Source organism: Tympanuchus pallidicinctus, unplaced genomic scaffold, assembly GCF_026119805.1.
Source record: "Tympanuchus pallidicinctus isolate F22 unplaced genomic scaffold, pur_lepc_1.0 scaffold3, whole genome shotgun sequence".
NCBI classification, from domain to species: domain Eukaryota; kingdom Metazoa; phylum Chordata; class Aves; order Galliformes; family Phasianidae; genus Tympanuchus; species Tympanuchus pallidicinctus.
This window is the reverse complement of record NW_026294747.1, coordinates 47,776,305-47,799,305: the sequence shown is the minus strand read 5'-3', so window position 1 is coordinate 47,799,305 and position 23,001 is coordinate 47,776,305. Positions and strand designations below refer to the sequence as shown.

Below are 23,001 nucleotides of genomic sequence, written 5' to 3'. Positions count from 1 at the left end.
TATTCTTAATTACTTTTTATGGATTCTTTAGGGGCAATCTGTGTTCCCAAGGGTACCATAATCATAGGCATAAGCCATTACTACTACCTGTTGAATGGTACTTCTACAGCATCAGCACATTATTGAACTACAATTGCTGCTGTGCAAGGTTTGACCTATCATTTGCTATAGCAGTACTTAAGCTTTGAACCTCTTAAGCAAAATACATTAAAAAATGACCGATTTTAAAAACAGTTAATTTTGCAACACGGATAACAACAGACTGAAGGCAGGAGCAGAGGGTGACTTGGAACCAGTGCATCTTGTTTCAGAAAATTGATTCCCGACCTTATGGAAGTAAAAAGAGCAGTATGAACAACTAGCTTAATTTTTGGTAATATGGACCAGAGTTTAATTAATTTGTTGGTTATAATTTGTAAATCCCTTCAAAACAATCATTGTGTAGTTTTAACATTTTTATTAGTAACATTCTGTTACAAGATTAAAGCTGAGAGGAAGTGGACATGTTCATTTTCATTACTCTTCTGTATATTTCCTACATTGCTGAGATCTTCACAACTCTAGCTTTCTTCCTTGAAGCCAAAACATTATTAACAAGATTCTTCTGAAATCATTTCCTTTCCCTCGCTTTAGACTGTTCATTTAAAAACTTGGGGGAAATTACAGCAAAAGATTTCAAAAAAAAAAAAAAAGATTCCCTCTGCACAAGCATGTGTTTGTGCTTTATATCACACACTACAACAAGACTACAACAGTTTGCAGCATAAATACTTGACAGAAGGAGACAAATGTGGATGCTTCTTTTGAAGTATTTTGGCAGACAGCTAGACTTTAGGATTGCACAACTCTTCCCATTTCCTCTCTGCTCTTCAGAAGGAGAAATACCTGTTGAAATTGTATTGCAGCAGAAACATTCTTTTCCCAGCCTCCCTTTCAAGACCCGTAAAAATGCCTTATCCCTAGATAGGATGAGATCCCTCTGAGCACAGCGTCATAGCTGTGAGCCCTGTAGCAGATCAGCCAGTTGCTGGCTGCACAGCCATGCAGCAAACACCCAGGCACTGAAATGCCAACTCCTCAGGCCCTATACATCAACTCTGTTCTACACAGCTCCACTGCCACTTTCAGCCCAAACTATGCAGTACCAAGTGAAGACAAATGAGTGATCACATAACACAGCACTTCTCTCCCTGAAAGGCAGCAAAGCCACAATCTTTGAGAGCTACACAAATAAGGAGGCACTGAGAACTGCAAAAAGTCAAACATATATCAAGGATATCAATCCACGTTGATGTGGATTTTAAGATATTTGATTTCAGCTATGTACTTTAATAGACATATTAATAGTTAAGTCAAGAAAGCACTAAACAGGACAATTGGTCTCAATAGCTTACTTAAAACAACACAGAATATTTTTAAATGACCGAAGAATACACTTACAACTGATTTATCTAAGTGACAAAGGCCTCTGGATACAGGGTTCGGTGTCTTCACTCCCCTAGAGCAATGTTATTGCCACCTAACACCTTCACTTTGCAGTGGTGCACCATGTGGAAGCACGTACTTCCTAAGTAAATCAAAGAGCCTGACAATGCACAGCACTAAGCTGCTTCCCAGACTCCTTGCTGATGCTCTCCTTATAGAGATCAAAACAAGATTCAAATGTCTTTACAGCAGGAATTCCTACTTAGGTAATTCATTGCTGAATGGCTGAAGAGAGATTTTGTTCAGAAGAAAACCTGTTTTAAAAAAATAAATAAATAAAATAAAAACTGTTAGATCCTAAAGCTGAAAAGCGTTACAGGATGAACAACACTGAGATCCAAGGGATTATGTTACAGATGTTTGCATTTACTGGTCACTAACAAGAAGCATCTCTAGAGTAGCAAGGCATGGGTGACCTAAAGACCTTGGGATTTCTCAGAATTTACATTTGGCTCCTGGGATATCGAGTGCCTGCTCTAAGATCTACTGACTCGAAGCTGCTTGCACTGCAGATGGGAATGGTTGTCTTCCAGAACTTACGTGTTCTTTAATGTATGCAACAGTGCACATGAGATATTTTGTCAATTCATTCCCATCATTTAGATGTAGCAGAGAGATTGCAGAGTGGGACTCTCATCTTTTCCCTCCAGACACACACCACTCCACTCAATTTTCCTCACCCAATGCAGGCATCACCACAACTACAGCCTGGCCCACCAGTGCACATTGCAGGCCCTGGTGAGTGCCAGGAGCCCTTATGTGCCTGAAGGGAGTCTCATCACCCCTTCCAGCCTCCTTCATGCCACAGATTTGACTGTCACATTTTTCTCAAGCATTCTGAGTTCACTGCACTTTTTCCTGTTTTTTACACTCACGTGTATCTGCGCTGAAGAGAAGCATAATTTTAACTTGTTCCTTCTGTTGGCAAAGCCCAGACCAGCTTTATGCTCTCTCAGGTTAACTTAGACTTGACTAATCCACAGAAACTTTAGCACAAAAATACATCATCAACTGCATCACTGTACATTTTAAAACTGTTCTCCTTTTGAGAGAAGTGATTACAGGAGCTCCTTTCCTCCAATCTATTTGCACGACATCCACACAAATCAGTAGGTTTTATTGTTTGGAGGTGGGTTGTTTTTGGTTTTTTTTTTTTTTTAGGAAATTCAAGTATCTACATATTAGCATCTTTACACAAAACAGAACTGATTAGCTTTTGTTATTTTTCCTTCACATATCCACGCAATCCATTAGGCAGAAAAGGGCCCAGTATTCATATTTGCCATCTTCTGTGATGAGGCATGTGGTTAATATTCCTCCTTGCAATGCGTTTTCATTACTGTATAATCATTTAGACTGTCATATAATGCTTCTGTACATGATTTAATCTCTCTCCTCCAAAAATCTGAGGATTAACATGTTAAATCATTAACTCAACAGAAAACTACTGACAACAATCTCATGAAAGCCTTTATCCCAAAGGGCATCAGTAGATCAGTAGCAGGTGTAATGTACATCTAGTCAGCAGAGCTGGCTTTGCACGTTCACATGCCTTACTAAAGTAACACAGTGCGGCTACATCCACAACCACCTGATCGCAGATTCCAGAGTTCTCCATCCTTGGCACTGCAATAGCAAACACTTAAGAAACACAGCTTTACATCAAAGACAATTTGGTTTTTGCTGCATATGAAGAGCTTGGAGAATGATACTTCACAATGAGATGCACTTCGTAATATTTACTTTACGAGTACAGTAGGATTACTGAATGAATATGAAAAAAATAATAGTGAATGCAAATATTTTAGGTTTGGCTTGAAAATTCTAGCAGTATTACATGCTTCTGCTTATTCACAAAATTTATGGAGATTAGTGATCAGTTCTCAACATATTCTTGATCAGTACTTAATTCCTATTAGGTACAGAAAGACATCAAGGCTCTGGAGCATGTCTAAAGAAGGGCAACAAAACTGTGAAGGGTCTGGAGCACAAGCCTTATGGTGAGTGACTGAAAGAACTGGGATTGCTCAGTAGGGAGAAGAGGAGGCTCAGAGGAAACCTCATCACTCTCTACAACTACCTGAAAGGAGGCTGTAGCCATGTGGGAGTCAGCCTCTGCTCCCAAGCAACAGCAATAAAATGAGAGGGAATGACCTCAAGTGACACCCAGGGAGGTTCAGGTTGGATATTAGAAAAAAAAACATTTCTTCTCAGAAAGATTTATTCCAGAAGGGGGAAAACTTTAAAAGGGAATCTCTTTACTTTTCAATTAAATTTCTAAAAAAAGGCAGAAAAGAAAGGTGCAAGAGAGAAGCCAAGAACTGGAACATAGGAAGGATATTCTAGGATCTAAGAGGGTTTTTTTGGCTGTAGAGTAAGCTGCCTTGGATTGTGTAATATTCTTTGCCAAGAAAAGCCATTCTTACAGAGAACGACACACTGAGCACTATGACTGAAAAAACCTTCTGGTATTATCATAAACCACATTTCTTTAGTTGGAGATGTCAACATACCTTTGTAACACTTTATAATGGATTACTATACTGTCAGTCTATTTTACTATTGCTAGTACTATTGCACTCTGCTAGGAAGTGACTGCTTGCTTAAAAAAAGAAAGAAAGAAATCAAACACTATAGTTTCTGCATTAAACACATATCCAGATGTAGCAGAGGAAAGGGAATGGGATAACCAGCTCTCCACGCAGCATTATTAGATGTAAGAAGAACAGAGGGGCTAAGCAACAGTAATACTACGAATGAAAACTTTCTTATACTGCTAAATTTTCAGAAGTAAAGCACATTTTTCACAGTGGGTAAGACATTCCAGAAACATAAGTACTACCCTGAGTAATTATTGTTAATTAACTAGCAATGAGGCCCTATTTCTAAATGTGACATTTAAAGCACATAATGTGATTGTGAATATTCACAAAGATAATTAAGTTCATCTGCTTCAAGTCTTTGATTTCAGCACGTCTGAAAACACCTCTTAAACTATCATTAGACCTGTAATCAAGTATTTTGTTGCTCAGGAAAATTGGATACCTTTGCTTACCTGCTAATACAGGGATACACGTTCAAACACAAATACACGGCTTTGTTAAGAAACTGCCCCGGGGGCAAAAGCTGAGAAAAACACTAATTTTGATTGTTTTCTCTGAAGAGACAGTTAAAGCTAAGTTCCTCACACCACCACCATCAGATGAAAATGAAAACTACTGAACTCCCCTAATTGTACACAGACATAAGACTGATGTGTGCGATAACTGTTTGAAAATACTCCTCATGAAGCAAGGCATACAATAACACACATACGAAGAATACTATCCACATTATTTGTATACTTTCTTCCGTCTTGTTTACAGCTGAGTCAGGATTATTAGGAAAAGATAAATTACACCAGATTACAGGGATGAAATGCAATGTAAAGCACAAGGATGTTAATTAACATCAGACAGTGCACTGACAATATGGTGTTAGGGAAAAGTCATAACCATTACTCTCTTTGAAGACAGAAGGAGACTTTGAGCATCAACATTGATCTTGGCCTTGACCAACATTCTTGGAATGAACAACAACTGAAAACAGGAAAAAACTGACCCTCAAGAACAGAGCATCAAGCAATGAGACCTTGCTATTTTATCCATTATTCTTGTACAAATAAAGAAAGCTTCCTTCACACTGGGAAGGAGATAAATGAATAACATGCTCAAAGATGCAGAAACATTTTGGCAGAATTCTGAAGTGTGATAGATTAAGTTTCCTCCGTTGCTCTCAAACTATTTGACACAGAGGATTTTAACCAGTCAAAGTAACAGTGTAAATAATAGCATGTTTTAAGAACATCCTACTGGTCTGCACCTCTCAATCCATTTTGACTAGCAACCTTGTTCTATAACTGAAAAGTGTCCCTAGCAACTCTTAAAATAATAATAATAATAATAACTAAATGTTCTGAAAATCATTAATGCCAAGAAACTCCTGACCGTCTAAAAAATGCTTACTGCTGCTACCTATCTACATAAATGCACATTTAGTGCTCTGCTTCAAAGGTGCATCAGAAGCATTGGCAACAAACCACTTGGAGACCAAGAAAGAGAACATAGTATTCACGCTTCAGGTCATTACCCTACTTTCAACAGCAGCCAGCTGGATTTTTGCCTTTTCTCACTACGGAAGGACAATACTCACTCAAAGCAACGCAAATTCCCAACTTTGTATTGGAGAAGGGGTACCTCCCCTCTCTGATATCTGTTTCTTTAAGCTGTAAATGGGCAAAGATTGTAAAGTCTTAGGACATGAATAGCTGTGAGAATTATGACCGCACTGCCTTACAAGTTCTAATAAAGGTGATCATCAGCCCAAGTATCAAACCATAACTTCAGTTCTTCAAAAAGAGCTCGAAGCATGTATTAGGAAAAAAAAAAAAAAAGAAAAAAAGAAAAAAAGAAAAAAAGAAAAACCTACCCAGATTTATAGATTTATCCAAAACAGAAATACAGCGCAGTAAGACTGAGAATATAGAAGGGCAATAAAAGTCCATACTATGTACAAACACAGTGAAATACTGATGAAATTTGGAAAGTTTCATGTGAACCTCTTCTGTTCCAATGTAAAGTGGTCAACAGAATAAAACGGGCAGCAGGAGTCTATGTTGTGCTGACATTACAGATAAATGGCAAGCCTAAAGCAAGGTGTTGGCAAGCCTAAAGGTCAGCCAAGCAGGTGTTAACTGAAGGCCAACTGCTATGCTACATGCCCAGCAAGCTACTGCAATTTTAGCCCCCATCAAAGAAGCTGGGTATTCTCCAAAGGTTGGAATTACTTTTTAGAATGGTATAGTTAGGCATTGTACAATGCGAAAAGGAAGCCACATTTTAGCAGAAGGATAAGCCAACTGCAGCAAACCATTTAAATCCCCGCCCATAGCTGTACATCACAAATACTAATTGTCTGAGAAAGAAAAAAATAAATCACTTCAGAGAAATTACCTGCTTTATATACAGTATTAGGTATATTTGGGGTGACACAGTTAAAGCAGACCAATTTGCTGCACATAATTTAAGTAACTCAAGGGGAAATAATATATAATGACAAAAAGCTGTTATAAATTACTTTAAAACACAACATTTTCTATTGTTCTGCTAATACAGAGGAAGAATAACATGGCATGAATTTGGCAGTTTCTCATCAACTTCACAGTGTAATTGTATAGTGCATAGTAAGAGTGATATTAATACACTCGAAATACCTAAAAGCACAGTCATACAGTAGTGGTCAATAGCAGTTAATATTTGTGCCCCAAAACACTTAGTAACTTGCCAGCAGGTGAAGGAGAACATCAGGAGAAGAGTAGATGTATTACAACTCCCTAGGAGATGATTAGCTAAATTATTATAGCCATTTATTAAATAATCTGATTTTCTCTTCACTTCCATATATCATGTTCATTAGCATTGATCACTTCCAAGTCTCACACACTTATGCTCCATTAAAAGTGAAGATTCGTCCTAAGCGTTAAAACACCTCAATTTCATTCTCCCAGTGCTTCAAGAGGCAAGTTGTTGTAAGCCTCCTTGATCCCTACAGGGTAATTAAGGACTGGATGGATACATTCAAAGACTTACCTGCACCCTGTAGATTTTGAACATCCATCACTAGAGGAAGAAACGATGCTCTACTCGGATAATAAGTATGGTTTTAGCAGCTACATTCGCAGCTTTTGAAGGACTGCATATCTATATGCTGTTGACCTATGAGCTACTTCTGAAAATAGGGAGAAAACTGATATTGACCAATTTTTTACGGGGTGTTGCTTGGTTTTTGTTTTTACATTAAGCTATAATTAAACAGTAAATACCAACTTCAAAACACATCTATTTAGACTGTACTACATATTAGCATACTGTTTTTAAATACAACATTGTGAATCACCAAAGGCCATCCATATGCTTTAGAGCTTTTTATGTGCATATATACATCAACATAATCAAATAACCACAAACACACTCAAGAAAACAAAAAAGCACAAACACAGTAAACTAAAAGAAGCAGTTTTAGCTGTCTCATTCTTGCACGTCATTTACTGGGAGAGCATAACACAGCAAGAACCACAGCTCCGGACAAGCTCTGCCAAACCTAACCATCAAATCACTGGCAGCTCTTCTACTGCACAGTGCTGCCAGATGCACTGTAAGCATGCACACTGTTAGCAGTTTTCCTTCAATAGCACACAGTAACATTGCTACAAAAGTTCTACAAATAATGGTAGAATTGTATCTGAGTGCAGATCTCTATCTGCAAGAAATAACTTAATCCCAATTTATTAGCATATTCTGTATCATCCGCAGTATTAACTGACTGGCTCTCTTAAGAGTTATAATGTCCTTATTTCTCACAATGATTTGAAATAACATCCAAATACAAGGGTAGGTATACAGTTAATGATTGAAAACAGCCAGCTGAAAGTATGGACTCCAATGAGTCTTCCATTCATACATCAGTTGGCTTAGCAAGTAACATTTTTTGTTTAACTACTCATCTTCTCAGTAACATAAACTAAATTATTATTTCCAAGGCCATTGAGAACATTAGTAACTGGGAGAAAAAAAGAAAAAAACATGAAAAACACTACTCTACAGAAAATGCAGACAATTAGCCCACTGAAATCAGGGACAAAATGCAGTCTTAAACATACTCAAAATAAAGTATTTAATTTCAAAAATAAGTTCTTAATGGTGTAAAGCAGCTATGCATTTCACTGGCATTGAGGACACTCATAGCTAGCAATATTACAATACTAGCAGATTAAGACTTAATTTCCTAATTTAAATGTTTTGCACTGTAAAGTATATTGTTGACTTTAACTCATCTGCCAAGCTTTAACAAAGAAAACCAGCTGTCTCACCTTCTCAGTATATGAGAACTCCCATTTCAACAACGTGGAGAGGGAGCAGGTGGTCTTCTTCCACCAGAGCAGCACTACAATACTTGGATAAGTGAGGTTTGAATATGCAACACCTGGTGAAGGTGCGTTTCTCAGCTTTAACTTCAAAGAGAAAGCCAGCTGCTATGAATAACAAGTCCTGCTTACCCTCAGATTTACTAAATGCAAATGGAAAGAGTTAAATGAGATGCATGCACAACTGATTCCTTTTGTAAGTAATTGCTTAAAAGCCTCACAGCTGACAAAACTGGTACCACAAGCACAGAGTTTGGATAGGAAGCAGGCAGAAGCTCCAGAAAGAAAAAGAGGAAACACATGTCAGTGAAAGGTGAGGAATGTTACCAAGAACAGACAAGAAAACATCAAGGTTTGACTAGGAAGACTGGCAGTCATAGAAAGAAAGTGGGGAGAAAAAAAAAAAAGCAAACAGGGATATAAGTCACTGGAAATGCAGAAACTCGTAATGCACACCACCTAGTGGCACTGATGCCTCTCTAAAGTAATTCATATCCTGCACTGACATTAGCCACTTATTTCACCTTGCAGATATGAAAACCTTGTTAAAAAATGTAGGCTTCTTAAATTCAAATGCTGACAAAAAGCTATTAGAAATACTTACAAGAAAGGAAGTTTCAAGAGGCACTTTCAAAGGCCCTTTCTGAATTACCTGCATACAAGATAATTAAGTGTAGGACTATAACATCCTTACAGCTTCACCTGTTTGTAGTTACAAATAATTTTTTTCCCTAAGCAGCCCTTGCACAATTATAGATACAGTATATTTAGAAACTGCAATAATCAGTCACCAACACCAATGACTGCAAGTCTGCAACACCCCATTTTTCCAGCACCAAACTAAAGTTTTCCATTGATGAAGAGATCCTGCTCACGTGGCAAAAGTTACATTCTTGCCACTAATTAAAATGTTCTGAATAAGAAAAATTAATGAAGAGAGGAAATAATTATCTGGAAGTAGGCATCAAGCCTAAATAGGATGAATTAGAGGAAATCTTACTTTATGCAGCAAGGTGCTACACCTCTGGTATGCATTTAACATTAGCAGTATATACTATCATTCCCTCCCACCTGGAATCTTTAAGCCATTAGCCAATTTAAACATTTAAGAAAGGTAGAAGCTTCTGTGGGGAGCTCTGAAAGTGTGTCACTGAATTCCTAATTGCAGAAATAATGGCACCCATTGACAGTCATTAGTGCTGGCTAAAAGTTCATGGATACCAAACAGTGATGTGAGCACAGTGAGGAGGTGGGAGGTGCATTCCAGTAGTGGTGACAGCAGTTGAAGATTTTTATGAGCATGGCTACAGTTCATCGCTGGCAAAAATGCGTAGTTAATATAGCTAATAGCGGTGACTGTGCTGAAAAACAGCATTTTGAAGCTAAGAATTTGGTCTATCAAATACTGTTGCTGTACTTCTCTGTTGTTGTTTCCATGGAAATAAATAGGAGGCATTACTTTCAGAGCAACCTACATACAATTCCATTTAAGATAAGTCATAGAAGACAAATCTGCAGTTGGATTTAAATTTAAAAAATAAAAATGAAATAAAAATGCACATCCCAGCGTGCATATACTAGAAGACAAATCAAAGACTCCCAGAATACCCACAAAATGCACTTTTCCTTGAAGATGTAGGATTACTACTACTGGAATGGAAAATGGCACGTCACAAGTTCCATATCAGTGAAGCAAGTTCTTCAGAGAATAAAGTTTTTATTATATTTCTTATCCCTTTGATTTAAAGGGAATCTATAACTAACACATTATTAATAGCAAAAATATATAACAATGTCATTAAAGTTCCATCAGGTTTCATCTAAAGATTAAAAGTCAACAACCTTCGGTACATTTACCAATATTATGATCTAAAAATGCTAAAATATGCTAAAATAAAATATGCTAAAAATAAAGTCTGCTTTAAAAAAAAAGCAAGGACACAAACATACTGAAAGTAAGAGAAACTTCAGGCAAATTGTTTCTACTTCTGGTGCTGGATGAATCCAACACAAGTAATCTCTTCGTAGAACCTGAAAAAGCAGAGCAAAGCTTCTCAAAGATTTGTTTCCTTGACAACATTGGCAGACCACGAGAGGTAAAGATACATATCACAAGATGTCATGGACTTTTGTATAGATTTTTTTTAAAGTATATATATAGCAGTATGGAAAATGCAGCTATGAAGATAGACTTCTAGAAAAGAAACAAGTTTACACTGGTGTTACTTATATTTTTAAACAGCAAACACATTTGGAATTTCTCAACCGGTGACAAAACTGGTACTCCCACAATGTATTAAAGTAACATGAGAACATAGAACTATTCTCTCTGTTCTTTCCAAGCTCCAAAAATCACAATTTTTTTATTTTTATTTTTAACCAGGAATGAAGCATCTAGATGGGGATAACACCACCATATGCTTCTCCCACCTCAGGCAATGTTCTGCTCCATATAGAAGCTGTCCACAGAGATCCGGCATGTAATTGGAGGGTTTAATTTGTGACATTATCAGTTAAGCTTCATTAGGACACTGCTCCATTGACATCTCTGGCACTGAGTTTCCCTCTGCTAAAGTGTTTGCTGTGCTGGAGGAATGACAAGTTTGCTTATTAGTCTGCTAAAGGCCACGTAAAAGACAGTTTTTGAATATTTGGAAGAGCTCTTAGTAGAAAATAGGTACCAAACCCAGCAATTCACAACAGTCAGATTTCTAAGAAAAAGTCAGAGAAGCACTTTATATACTTGATTTTTTTTTTTTTTTTTTTTTTGGTAACTAATAATAAAAGTGACAAAAATTCATTCCATATAAAGAAAAAGAATCTTTCCACATAATCATTCAAATATCCAACACTCCATTCATTCCATCTGTTTGGATCTCTGCAGAAAAAAGGGCTGCAAAAAGCCAGTCACAAAAGCCACACTTCCTGTGTTTCTTTATGTGGTCACATTGCACCTATGGCTCAATCTCAAGCAAATTTCACAGAGAATTTGGAGGGACTCTATTCTCCCTCAAGATTTAATCAAGCTAAACAGAGGGAAAAGCACTGCAGGAGCCCTGAAGGATGGAAGAGTTAAAGACAGTCCACAGCCAGCCTGAAGATACAGCCAGTCTCCATCAGTTCCACTGTTTTCAGAACTTCTTTTTCCTGAACTTTTCTCTAAGTAATTCCCACTTATTTTGGAAACACATGCATATTAGCCATACCATGACATATCTCTCTTCCCCTGCTCCACTTCTTCACAATAACATCTTCAAAAAATCTCAGCACTAGATACTGCTCTAGTATTTCTTACTGAGACCACACTTGGAAATGTTTCCAGAATTATGAAGTAAAACTGATGCCCTTACAGAACAGGAAATCTAACCCAGAAGCTGAGATTCACCGATTTTTTGCCTTTTTAATACTATTTCTCACACAAGTATTAAGATGAATTTCCATCCAACTGAGCATTGCATTTAATTTTCTTTAACTGAGAAGGATAGAATACAATGGCCTATCAAGCAGTGGAGAGAACAGGATGCTGCTATTTATACTCAAAGAAACATACTCCTTTGAAAAATCCTTTAAGGCACGAGAGTGTGTCAACTACTGAGAGCACAATAAAAAAATATAAAAATATAAGTCATCTCCAGCTGTGGATTCTGAGAAAGTGAACAAAGGCATTACAAGGATTTCTGTTTCCTTGACAACAACATTGCTGGAAGCAAGAAAATAATTAAAAAATAAATCTCCGTGTAACAACAATCTTTAAACTCATCTAGGTATTAACACACCAACATGTAGAACAAGCCCTAGCCAAATTTTTGTGATGAAGAGGCCAAAATCCACCACCTTCAGGAGTTGTTTTTAGCCAACTTGTATTAATGGCTTTTGCAGAACAGTTGTGTAAGAGCTGGCTATCACCTCCTGACCTGTATTATCATCTTGACAGAAATAGTCAGGAGCTTTCGTTGATGGTCAGATGCACTCCTTCCTGCACAATGTTTCTTTCACTATGAAATAGGTATTATGGGCAACAATAAAATGAAATAATTTTGTTATAAAGAGATGCAATATACAGAGAAGCGCTTTCAGCACTCAGTAAGCATTACTCTACATCCACACATAAATCAAATAAGCATGTGTCCATCCTAATACTCAGAGAGCCCAAATTCCTTAAAAAAAAAAAAAAAAAAGTTATAAATAGATGAGGCAACGAGGCACCATTAAGAGAAAACAGCTTCAATATTTCTGAATAGCCTATTTAGTAGGTTCATCAACAATAGCATCTTCAACAAGAGAATGATAATTCTATTTTCCACATGCTCCGTTAGTCACAGCACAGTGACCAAAATGAAGCTCCTTGCCACTTTCAAAATAATGGGAAGAACTTCTTGCTATTAGCAAGAAGTGCCCTAGCATTACAAGTGCCCTAACATTGAATAAGTCACTTTGAAAGTTTTTCATTTAAAGTAGAATGCACAGGCTTCCCAAATACTCATCTTCTGCATCAGCAACAGTTAAAGGAACATTGTCAGAGATCTAAGAAACAAAATGTTGGGGGTAGTAGCAGTGCCGTAGCTCATACTGCTCATCAAATAGATTGAGTCTAGCTTAGTGGAGACAGCTACCCGTGAGCTTAAAGGAAGCAAGCTGGCAGCCTGAATTCAGTCCCCTACAAACAGACACACAAGTAATGGAATAAAGTTGTAGAATGCTATCTATAATGGCTCTTTCTAATGAATTGCTAGCAGAATGCTTGAAAACAAATGTTAGAACTTGTTACTCTGACACAGAGTAGCAGTAATGTCTAGGAAGTCTCTATTGCTACCATCAATGTTATGGATGAAAAGAAGCTATTGTTTTCCCTTGCTCTCAGTCCAATGCAGCAGAACTAAGAATAACAAATTCCTCAGACATCCTACTATGTCATCTTTCTTTTGCAGAACACATAACAACAAATGAAGAAATGAAGGTTTTGAAAATCTAGGAAGGAAAAAAAAAAAGAAAAGAAAAGAAAAAAAAAGCATTTCTTGTATTATTTGACACACTTGGGAAGCAAAACCCATAGACTAGATTTGTCCAGAATAAGTAATATAACACCCTGGAGCTAACACCTGGAGACAAAATACCAGACCAGAGAAGTATCCAGCAGAGATCTATTGAGTCAGTTACAAAGATGAACTGCTTTGGAGCTCACAAATCCCCTGACTTTCAAACAAGCATAGGCCAGAGAAGGACATAACGGCACCATAAATCTTTGTCATGTTCACTTTCTCTTGGCATCTACTTATGCAATCCACTAGAGACTGACCATTGTGCTAGACAGATCCTCAATCTCAACCAGAAGTATCTAACATCTCTGAAAAAGCTGACAATGTTAAACCAATCTTAAAAGCTCACTTTCCTTCCATAGGTTCAGCTGTCATTCAGCTAAGCTGGAGTACAGCTAGGCAAGTGGAAAACAAAAAGCGTAACAAAAACTTACAATGTGTTACAAGTCATCCCATTAATCTTCTACTAGCATAGATTTCATATGCTTAAGAGTCAAAGTTCTTCTTTCCTTGATCCTGCTCCTTTATGCAACGTGAACATACTGAAAACGAGGAAATATTTTGCAGAGATGCCAACATTTCAAATAGAAAATAAGACACACAACTGAAAGTTCATACAAACATAATTGTATAAAGATGATATCTTTTAAAATATATATTTTTTTTAAAAAAGCCATCCACACCATTATTCTTGCTATGAACAATTATTAAAAAACAAAGACCAGCACCACTAACTATTGAAAACATGTACATCTCCAGGGCTCTATTGCAATTATTTGGTTTTACAAATAAAAGATATAAGAAGATCAACACAGTAAATTGGTAAACATATCTTTCATGATACAACTTTTTACCTACTCTGCTACTTGAAACAAATATTAAATGATAACATAGGATCCAGAATTCCATATTTGGGCGTCTAAAGCAGAAACAAGTTCTGGTTTCCAGAATGTACTGTAACACTATAAAAATTAGGTACCTCTGATAGCTGTGTTCAGTCTCAAAATCTATACAAAACTTTTCAGCCAAAATTAAAATCATAATCACTATTTCTGTGTCTAAATGCACAAAACCAAAAGTGGCAGGAGCATTCTAAAATTCAGTTATAGCAGCTACTGAAAAAGCAGATATAGAGGAAAAAGTGTTATCCCATGAAAACAGGTTGGAATCAGTTTGAACTAAGATTGAGATAAGCCTGCAGGTACTTAAACTAGAAATGGAAGCCACTGAAAATACAGTTAAAATGCATTAGTGAAGAGCACTGCCACACTAAGAGCTCCATATAGCACTTTCCCTAATTTGAATCAGGTTTGCTGCCTCTTTTGCTTGCTACAAGCACCTAGCTGGCAATCGCTTCCTCAGGAAGCTCAAAATTCAGAGAAAACTGAGGGCAAAAGACCATTGAAGAAGTATAAATTCGAGAGTTTTTGTTTGTTTGTTTGTTTTTGTTTTATTTTTAAACTCCTCCTTCTTCAATCCATACTGCTACAAAGTCTTCCAAGTTGGAAGAACTACTCTGGGTAATTAATCTGCAATACACAAATCTTCCCCATAAATTCCTATCTCACTTTCAAGTTCCCATGAAATCTTCTGACATGGGTTGCAACACAGCCATAAATTTTAGATTTAATGTCTTTCAACACACAAAATGGAGGAAATATCGATTTAATACTAATATATGATTCATTAAAAGAATGATTCAGTTGCCATCCCTTTCTAAGATGCTGCAGAGCCCCATCTGCTGGTAGAAGTGTTACTCAGGAGTATTACGCCCCAGAGCTGATACGTGATTTTTCCCAACAGCACCAGTTGATAACTGCTTTGTTTCTTTTATATGCATCCATAGACAAACACACACATACAGAAAAATCCATAATTAAAAATACTTTTAATGAAAAAATATAGAAGCCTTTGAAAATGTGCATTCCTTCCTAAATACTAAGAATTTACACAAACAGCTTCAGATTACCTTTCCCAACACTAGCTTATTTTCTTCGATCAACAGAGACTGACAACATCAACTCATTTTTCACAAACATTCTAGTATGACTTAAAGTCATTCATAAAGAAGATGGCAAAGTGCACACTGGTTAAAGCAGGAGAACAAAATAAGACAACTTATCTTCCCCAGTTTCAGGTAAACTTCAGGTATCATAGAATGGCCTGGGTTGAAAAGGACCACAATCAAGTTTCAACTCCCCTGTTATGTGCAGGGTCGCCAACCACCAGACCAGGCTGCCCAGAGCCACATCCAGCCTGGCCTTGAATGCCTCCAGGGATGGGGCATCCACAACCTCCCTGGGCAACCTGTTCCAGTGCATCACCACCATCTCTGTGAAAAAATCCCCTTTTTTAAATGCAGCCCAGAACACAGTTGGCCTTCTAGGCTGCAAGTGCACACTGCTGGCTCATGTCCAGCTTCTCGTGCAGCCAGACCCCCAATTCCTTCTTCACAGGGCTGCTCTCAAGATCTGCCCCTAGTTTGTATAAATACCCAGGATTGCCCCAGCTCAAGTGCAACACCCTTCACTTGGCCTTATTGAACCACAAATATATATTTGAGATAAATTCTTGTGTGGTATGGAATATAAAACATACAATGGTGATTTATTTATGATTGTTTAGATTGGAATAAAGAGACTGAGATTTCTAGCTTAAGGCAACTAATTCCAAGTATTTCTTTTTTCTTCATTAAAAAAAAAAAAAATCCTTTCCCAAAAGGGGAAATTCTTAGTTTGTGATAAAACATTTAAGAGGGAAATACTTAGAAGAACAAAAAAGATGCATAATGGTTTGGCTAAATTAAAGAAAAAATGCGAATGGCTGCAGATCTTCTGATTTAATCAAAACTAAAAAACTGCCCTGCAATAGCAGTTTGATCTGCAAGACAGAACTCTCAGATCTGAAAAATCTCCACTGATACTGGGGTGATACCTTCAAACAATACATATCTTGCTGCATAGATTGAAGGACTGAATCAAAGAAATTTACATACAAATATTCATTTCTAAGTATTCATGATAAACTGAACGTGCATAGTTTTGTGGCTCTGGATTATACAGAGATTTTAGGCTTCTAACTGTGTTTTGAGTCTTACCCAAATCAGATGGTCAAAGTAAATACTGCAGATATCCTGAATGTCTGTTACCATGAATATTCCCATTAAAAAGAAAGAGGAAAGAGCTTCTGCTGCCTGGATTTCAACTATAAATTCTAAGAAGGTGTTTTTTTTTGGAAGAAAACAGCAAAGGAAAAGCTGAAGGAAGGTACAGGATTGGGAAAGAAAAAAAAAGGTACATCTACATCTGCTTTCAATTGTTTGTTTTATGCTTACATCAGTAAATAGACAACTCCAGGCAGTGGTGGAGAGCCAAAAAATTCCCAGAAGAGAAATTATTACTGTTGTAGTCCTTAGAGATTTGTGGGCTCATGACCCTAGAAAGTTAGAGAGATTAGCTGCATTACATCAAGACAATGCTTGATCTGACTGTGCCCTCTACTGGCTTGAAAGGTAAAGACACTACAGCTCATACCATCAGTCTTCAAACTCATTAAGGGAAAAACAAAAAAAACCACCCAATAAAAATCATTTCCAGACATTCCTCTGCAGACTACCTTTCAAAATACTGAAGTGCATTTTAATAGGCTTCATAACAGCTACGCTGTCACTTAAGTAATGTTCTACGCTCCTATAGCCTGAAGTGTTACCAATATTAACACACTCCATGTAAACTGAATTCTCATGGTTCAGGGCACATACAGCAAATCCATTCCTTTGACAATCAGCTTTACTTTTAAATACTGCTTCCAATCAAGGTTGGTAGCACCAACCCTTCTACCTAATTAGAAGAAAACCAACAGACTATTATTCATATTGTTTAATAATTTTACATAGCAATGACAACCTTTTTTTTTTTTTTTTTTTTTTAAAAGATTGTTTTACCAAGTTTAGTACATCCACAATTACATTCACTCAACACTATAATAAGGCTTAGGGGCAGTAAACAAATACTAAATAAGTGGTAGGACAGTTTAAGACAAAGTCAAATTTAGACATACTTAAGTCAAAGGCAGATACAATTTTGTACAACACAAATATACATTGCTGCTCACCAAAAGAAAAAAAAAACATCAGCACTTTTTGTATATCTTAGTATTTTCCTTTTAAGGCTGTTTATCAGATAGCAAACAAGATTTAAATTATTCAGTACTTTAAGCAAGACCTGTTAGAAGAAAAATTACCTTTATTTTTCTAGAGCTGTGTCTAAGACTGAAGAACACCACTGCTTCAAAGATATGAGATCAGCATCTACTTCACATGCCCCCATGGCAAATTCAGGGGAATGAAAAAGAAAACAAACAATCCTATAAATATATATATATGTACGTAAAAGTCAAGCTAAATGACACTAAGTTATCTACCACAAATAAAACAGTGAAAAAGCAAAGAAAACTCAATTTTAGTGAGAATTTTGGGGAAAGAAGTAGAAGGAAATGCACTCTAACATGAAATCAGAATTTAAACTAAATTTTAGAGTTATTTCCTCTCATTTTAGAAATACGCTGATACAAAAGCTGTTCTTCACCTTCTCTACTTACTAAGATTTATTTAAAACCCCTGAATTTGAGAAAAAAAGTTTCAGGGAGTAGCATAGAGATGTGAGAGGGGAGGGTCAGGTTGGGTGTTAGGAAAAACTTCTTCACCAGAGGGTGGTGAGCACAGAACAGGCTCTGCTGGGGCCACAGTTGTGCCCTGAGTTGCCAGAGTTCAGGAAGCATTTGGGCAATGCTCTCAGACATAGGACTTGGACTCTGTGTGGTCTTTTGTGGAACCAGAAGTAGGACTCCTTACAGGTCCATTCCAACTCAGGATATTCTATGATTATGAAAGGAAGACTTACTGTATTGACTAAGTGAACTAAGAATTGAAATCAAAGTCATAAAAGTTAGAAGGAAAATACACTAAGTATTAAATATTCAAAAATGAAAGAAACTTAGAGTGAAAAGCCTCCTCAGACCACAGTAGGACAGATATATATAAGACCCAGGAGAGTACCTGTAGTAGCAGTCACTTATGCCTGATACTGAAAAGCATCTCCTCCCACTCTGAACACGTTATAACTGCCAAACACATGAGCAAACATTATTCCCAGAAAACCATTACTTAATACAGTATTTTCAAGCCCACTGATAAGTTCAAAAAGCATCTTGTTTTACATTACCTTTATTGTTTTATCCATAGAAGCTGAGAGAAGCATATGACTTTGTTCTCGTACAGTACACCACTGGATTGCATTAACAGGGCCGCTGTGTTTAGACATACGAAATATTAAGCTTTTTGGAACTTCAGTTAATTTATACCTGGATCCTAAATATGGCTTAATTAATTCAGATATCTTTCTCACTGTCTGCTCTCCTGATATGTCTAGCTTCACATCACAACTGGTGCTCTCACTTTGATCAGACTCCTTTTTTTCACAGGCACTGGAATTTTCTTGACGTAACCTTTTAGGGATATATGGTCTGATTCCTTTTGGGGCAGTTGGACTATCTTCATGTGTTCTCTTCTGGGAAGCACCATTTCCAGAGTTTCTTGAAGAGCTCAATGTCTGTTCATAGTTTTTGTAGAACATACATAATGCAGTAGGACTAGAGGACGCTCTCCTACAATAAGATGTCAAATCACTGTTATTATTCAGTGCATAACGCTCAGGGGGATCTTCACAAACAACGCTCATGTCAAAATTGCCAGTGTTCTCAGTAAGCTGCGTTTCATATGTAGATTTTGTATTCAAAATACCAGGTGCAAAGTGCTGAACAGGATTTGCAGAAGAACTCGGAAGGCTTGCTTGTCTGCTAGTACTGAGATCATCAGCTTTTTCAGTTTCTGCCTCAGGGTCTGAATCATCATAAGCAACCAGTGAGGAACTCATTATGGCTGGATACAGCAGACTCCAGAAATCTCGTGCTGGAATCCTCCAAATGATGATCTACAACAAAGAATTGACCATTCAGAGCACAATTCATTATGGACCCTACAGTTTCAATAACTTAAGTTCTTAAAATCCTTAACTGTTTAATTCCTGTTTATTCCTGGAATTTATTTTTCTATTATAGCACATATGTACATTCAATTATGCAACATAATGTGCCTCTAAGCACTTTGCATACATTTTTTATGCTTTGCAGAGATACATTTGTATGAGACAAAACTATGAAAATGAGTATGGAAAGAAAAACAAACTACAGCAAATCACTCTCCCCTTGCTTGCAATAGCATTCCCTCCCCCTTGCACACAAACCAAAGGCTAATGTAACTATGCAGCATTTTAGGATATTCATTTATAAGAATATGAATAGAAGTACTTTGGAATGAGACTAACAGTATTTATTTCTTTCAAATCATCTGTGTTGTTATGTGTGAAGGGATTCAATTGGCAACAAAAATAAAATGTAGACTGCTCTAAAAGTAATGCTATATTATATTGGTCCATAACATGAGAGTTGGATGCTGGCAGCAGAGGCTCAACCTTCCCACCAATATCCCACTGCATTTTGTTGTTGTGCAACAGATGGCAGCAGAGGAGCAGTCTGACACAATGGCATTTGACGTGAAAGTGTGTATGAAGCAAAAGTGCATCACTGAATCCTTTCAAGTGGATAAAATGGCACCCACTGATACTCGCTGATGCTCGCTGAATGTTTAAGGAGACCAAACAGTGGATTGAGCACAGTGAGGTGCTGGGTGATGCATTTCAGCAGTGGAGGCAGTGACAGTGACCTCCACTGGCGCAGATTTTAACTGTGCAGCATGCAGGCTCTTGCTCACAGCTGGCAAAAATGCGTAGCTAATGGTGGTGACTATATTGGAAAAGGCTGTTTTGTAGCTGAGAATTTGTAAGTTCCACACAGCCTGTAGTTTTACATAAGACACATGCCAGAAGCTACATGAAACTCAGTGTTTGCTTTTACTTACAGAGAGTAAAAGCATGAATATCTCCGCTTACTGTGGAACAAACTTTTTCCAAAGCTTCTATGAAAAGAATTCCCACACTGAGACCACATATATAACAAGCTGAATAATTTAATATTGTAACAATCCCAAAAAACCTATTCCCAAAAATTTCAGTGGCGCACATGGAGTATAGATTTAATTGCATTCAAACAACCGACATTTCCACAAAAAGTAATCTTCAAAACTCTAGTCTTTACAATCAAAAAGTAGTGTTATCTTCCAATTGCTAAGATTAATGAGGTGACACACTATCTCTGCTTTGTTTTCTTATTCAGACATTACTGCTCATCATGCTACAACTATTTAGCCTACAACACTTCGCTTTCAGACAAGACGCTATACTCAAAACCTCCTTGATTATAATGAGAATGCAATGCTCCTGAATGTCAGCATCTACAAAAGCATTTGCAGAGCTGATGCCACAAATGAGAGTCCTACAAATACTGCTGCAGTAGTACACTGCAACTTGTAAGAATTCCCCATTTAACTTTTCAAACTAAAACAAGCATGCTTCCATTAACCTAAAGAATTAACCACAGGCTATGGTCTGCATTCTGTAACACTTACAAGCAACATCCAGAAAACACGTTCCTATTAAGGCATACATATATATCATTGTATATATTTCTATATATAAGTATCCAATTCCTCTCAAATGATCAAGGTGCTAAACTGAAACAGTATGACCAACATTTTAGTTTATAAAAGCATCAAGATCCCCCTCTAGAGGACTCTTTTGAAAACAGTAAGACACCTTCATTCCAAACCTGCCATTAAATAAATAGTTACATTAAAGGACTGCATTTTGCAACAGTTACACTAAGCGGTTACTTTTTGTATTGCAAAGTTGCAAACAGGCTCCCATCAGGATTTCTGGTTTTTAAAGAGCAAACACAGCGAGAAGATGACCTCTGCCTCAAAGCTATAAAAGAAGATATACAAGTAGAGTGGATTAGGCTTTCACTTTATTTAAACAAACAAAACCAACAAAGGACAACAACAACAACAAAAAAACACCATTAAGCTGAGGTTCTGAGGCAACTACAGGAATCACAAAATCACAGAATTGTAGGGGTTGGAAGGGACCTCCAAAGATCATCGAGTCCAATCCCCTGCCAAAGCAGGTTCCCTACAGCAGCTCGCACAAGAAGGTGTCCAGGCAGGTCTTGAATATCCCAGAGAAGGAGACTCCACAACCTCCCTGGGCAGCCTGTTCCAGTGCTCCGTCACCCTCACTGTAAAGAAGTTCTTATGCACATCTGTGCAGAACTTCCTATGCTGCAGTTTCTGGCCGTTTCCCCTTGTCCTGTCTCCACTCACCACTGAAAACAGTCTGGCCTCGCCACTCTGCTCCCCGCACCTTGGATATTTGTAGACCTGGATCAGGTCCCCTCTCAGTCTTCTTTTCTCAAGGCTGAACAGACCCCGTTCACTCAGCCTTTCTTCATAGGAGAGATGCTCCAGGCCCTTCACCATCTTTGTGACCCTCTGCTGCATTCTTTCCAAGAGATCCCTGTCTTTTTTGTACTGGGGAGCCCAGAACTGGACACAGTACTCCAGATGAGACCTGACCAGGGCAGAGCAGAGGAGGATGATCACCTCCCTCGACCTGCTGGCCATGCTCTTTTTAATGCACCCCAGAATGCCATTGGCCCTCTTGGCCACAAGGGCACACTGCTGGCTCATGGCCAACCTGTCATCCACCAGGACACCCAGGTCCCTCTCCACAGAGCTCCTCTCCAGCAGCTCATCCCCCAACCTATACTGGTGCATGCAATTATTCCTTCCTAGATGCAAGACTCTACACTTGCTTTTGTTAAACCTCATCTGGACATTTCCTTGTATTTAGAATCACAGAATTGTTTGGGTAGTAAGAAACCTTAAAGCCCATCCAGTTCCAACTCCCTGCTATGAGCTGGCTGCCCCCACCAGGTCAGGCTGCCCAGCGCCCTATCCAGCCTGGCCGTGGGCACCTCCAGCTCTTTGGGCAGCAGCTCTACAGCACCACCATTCTCCCAGTGAAAAAATTCTCCCTAACATCTAACCAATATCTCCCCTCTCTTAGGGGAGATTTCCCATTGCCCTATCACCTTCAACCAGTGTAAAAAGTTGATTTCCCTCCTGTTTAAAAGCTCCTTTTAAGCACTAGAAAGCCACAGTGAGGTCTCCCCAGGGCCTTCTCTTCTTCAGACTGAAGAAACCCAATCCCTTAAGCTTCCTTAGAGGAGAGGAGCTGCAGCCCCCTGAGACAGGATTTCCAGATTAAAAATAAAATAAAATAAAATAATAAAATAAAATAAAATGGAAAAAAGGAAAGGGGAAAAAAGGAAAGGGCAAAAAGGAAAGGGCAAAAAGGAAAGGGCAAAAAGGAAAGGGAAAGGAAATCCTTTCCCATGGGATATTGGAAAAATCACGTGTCACCAAACAACACGAATAACACCCGTAAGCCTCAGCACTCTTGTAAAAGCAAGGTATCTCTGTCATTCTAAGTCTTCCCACTCAGC

At 37.8% G+C, this 23,001-nt stretch overlaps 1 protein-coding gene across 5 annotated transcripts in view; it reads right to left on the bottom strand.

Annotated features, from left to right (window-relative positions):
- The window catches only part of WDR25 (WD repeat domain 25), a 59,267-nt gene that overhangs the window by 35,777 nt on the left and 489 nt on the right, over positions 1 to 23,001 (bottom strand). For 2 of the 5 annotated variants that reach the window (XM_052692851.1, XM_052692852.1), the window contains exon 2: positions 18,705 to 19,472. In XM_052692851.1, coding sequence (XP_052548811.1) covers positions 18,705 to 19,415 — 711 coding nt within the window. In that variant the 5' untranslated portion in view covers positions 19,416 to 19,472. Of the gene's footprint in view, positions 1 to 18,704; positions 19,473 to 21,328; positions 21,814 to 21,857; positions 21,881 to 23,001 lie in introns of those variants that run through there. The other 3 variants (XM_052692850.1, XM_052692853.1, XM_052692849.1) reach the window with 3 other exon arrangements.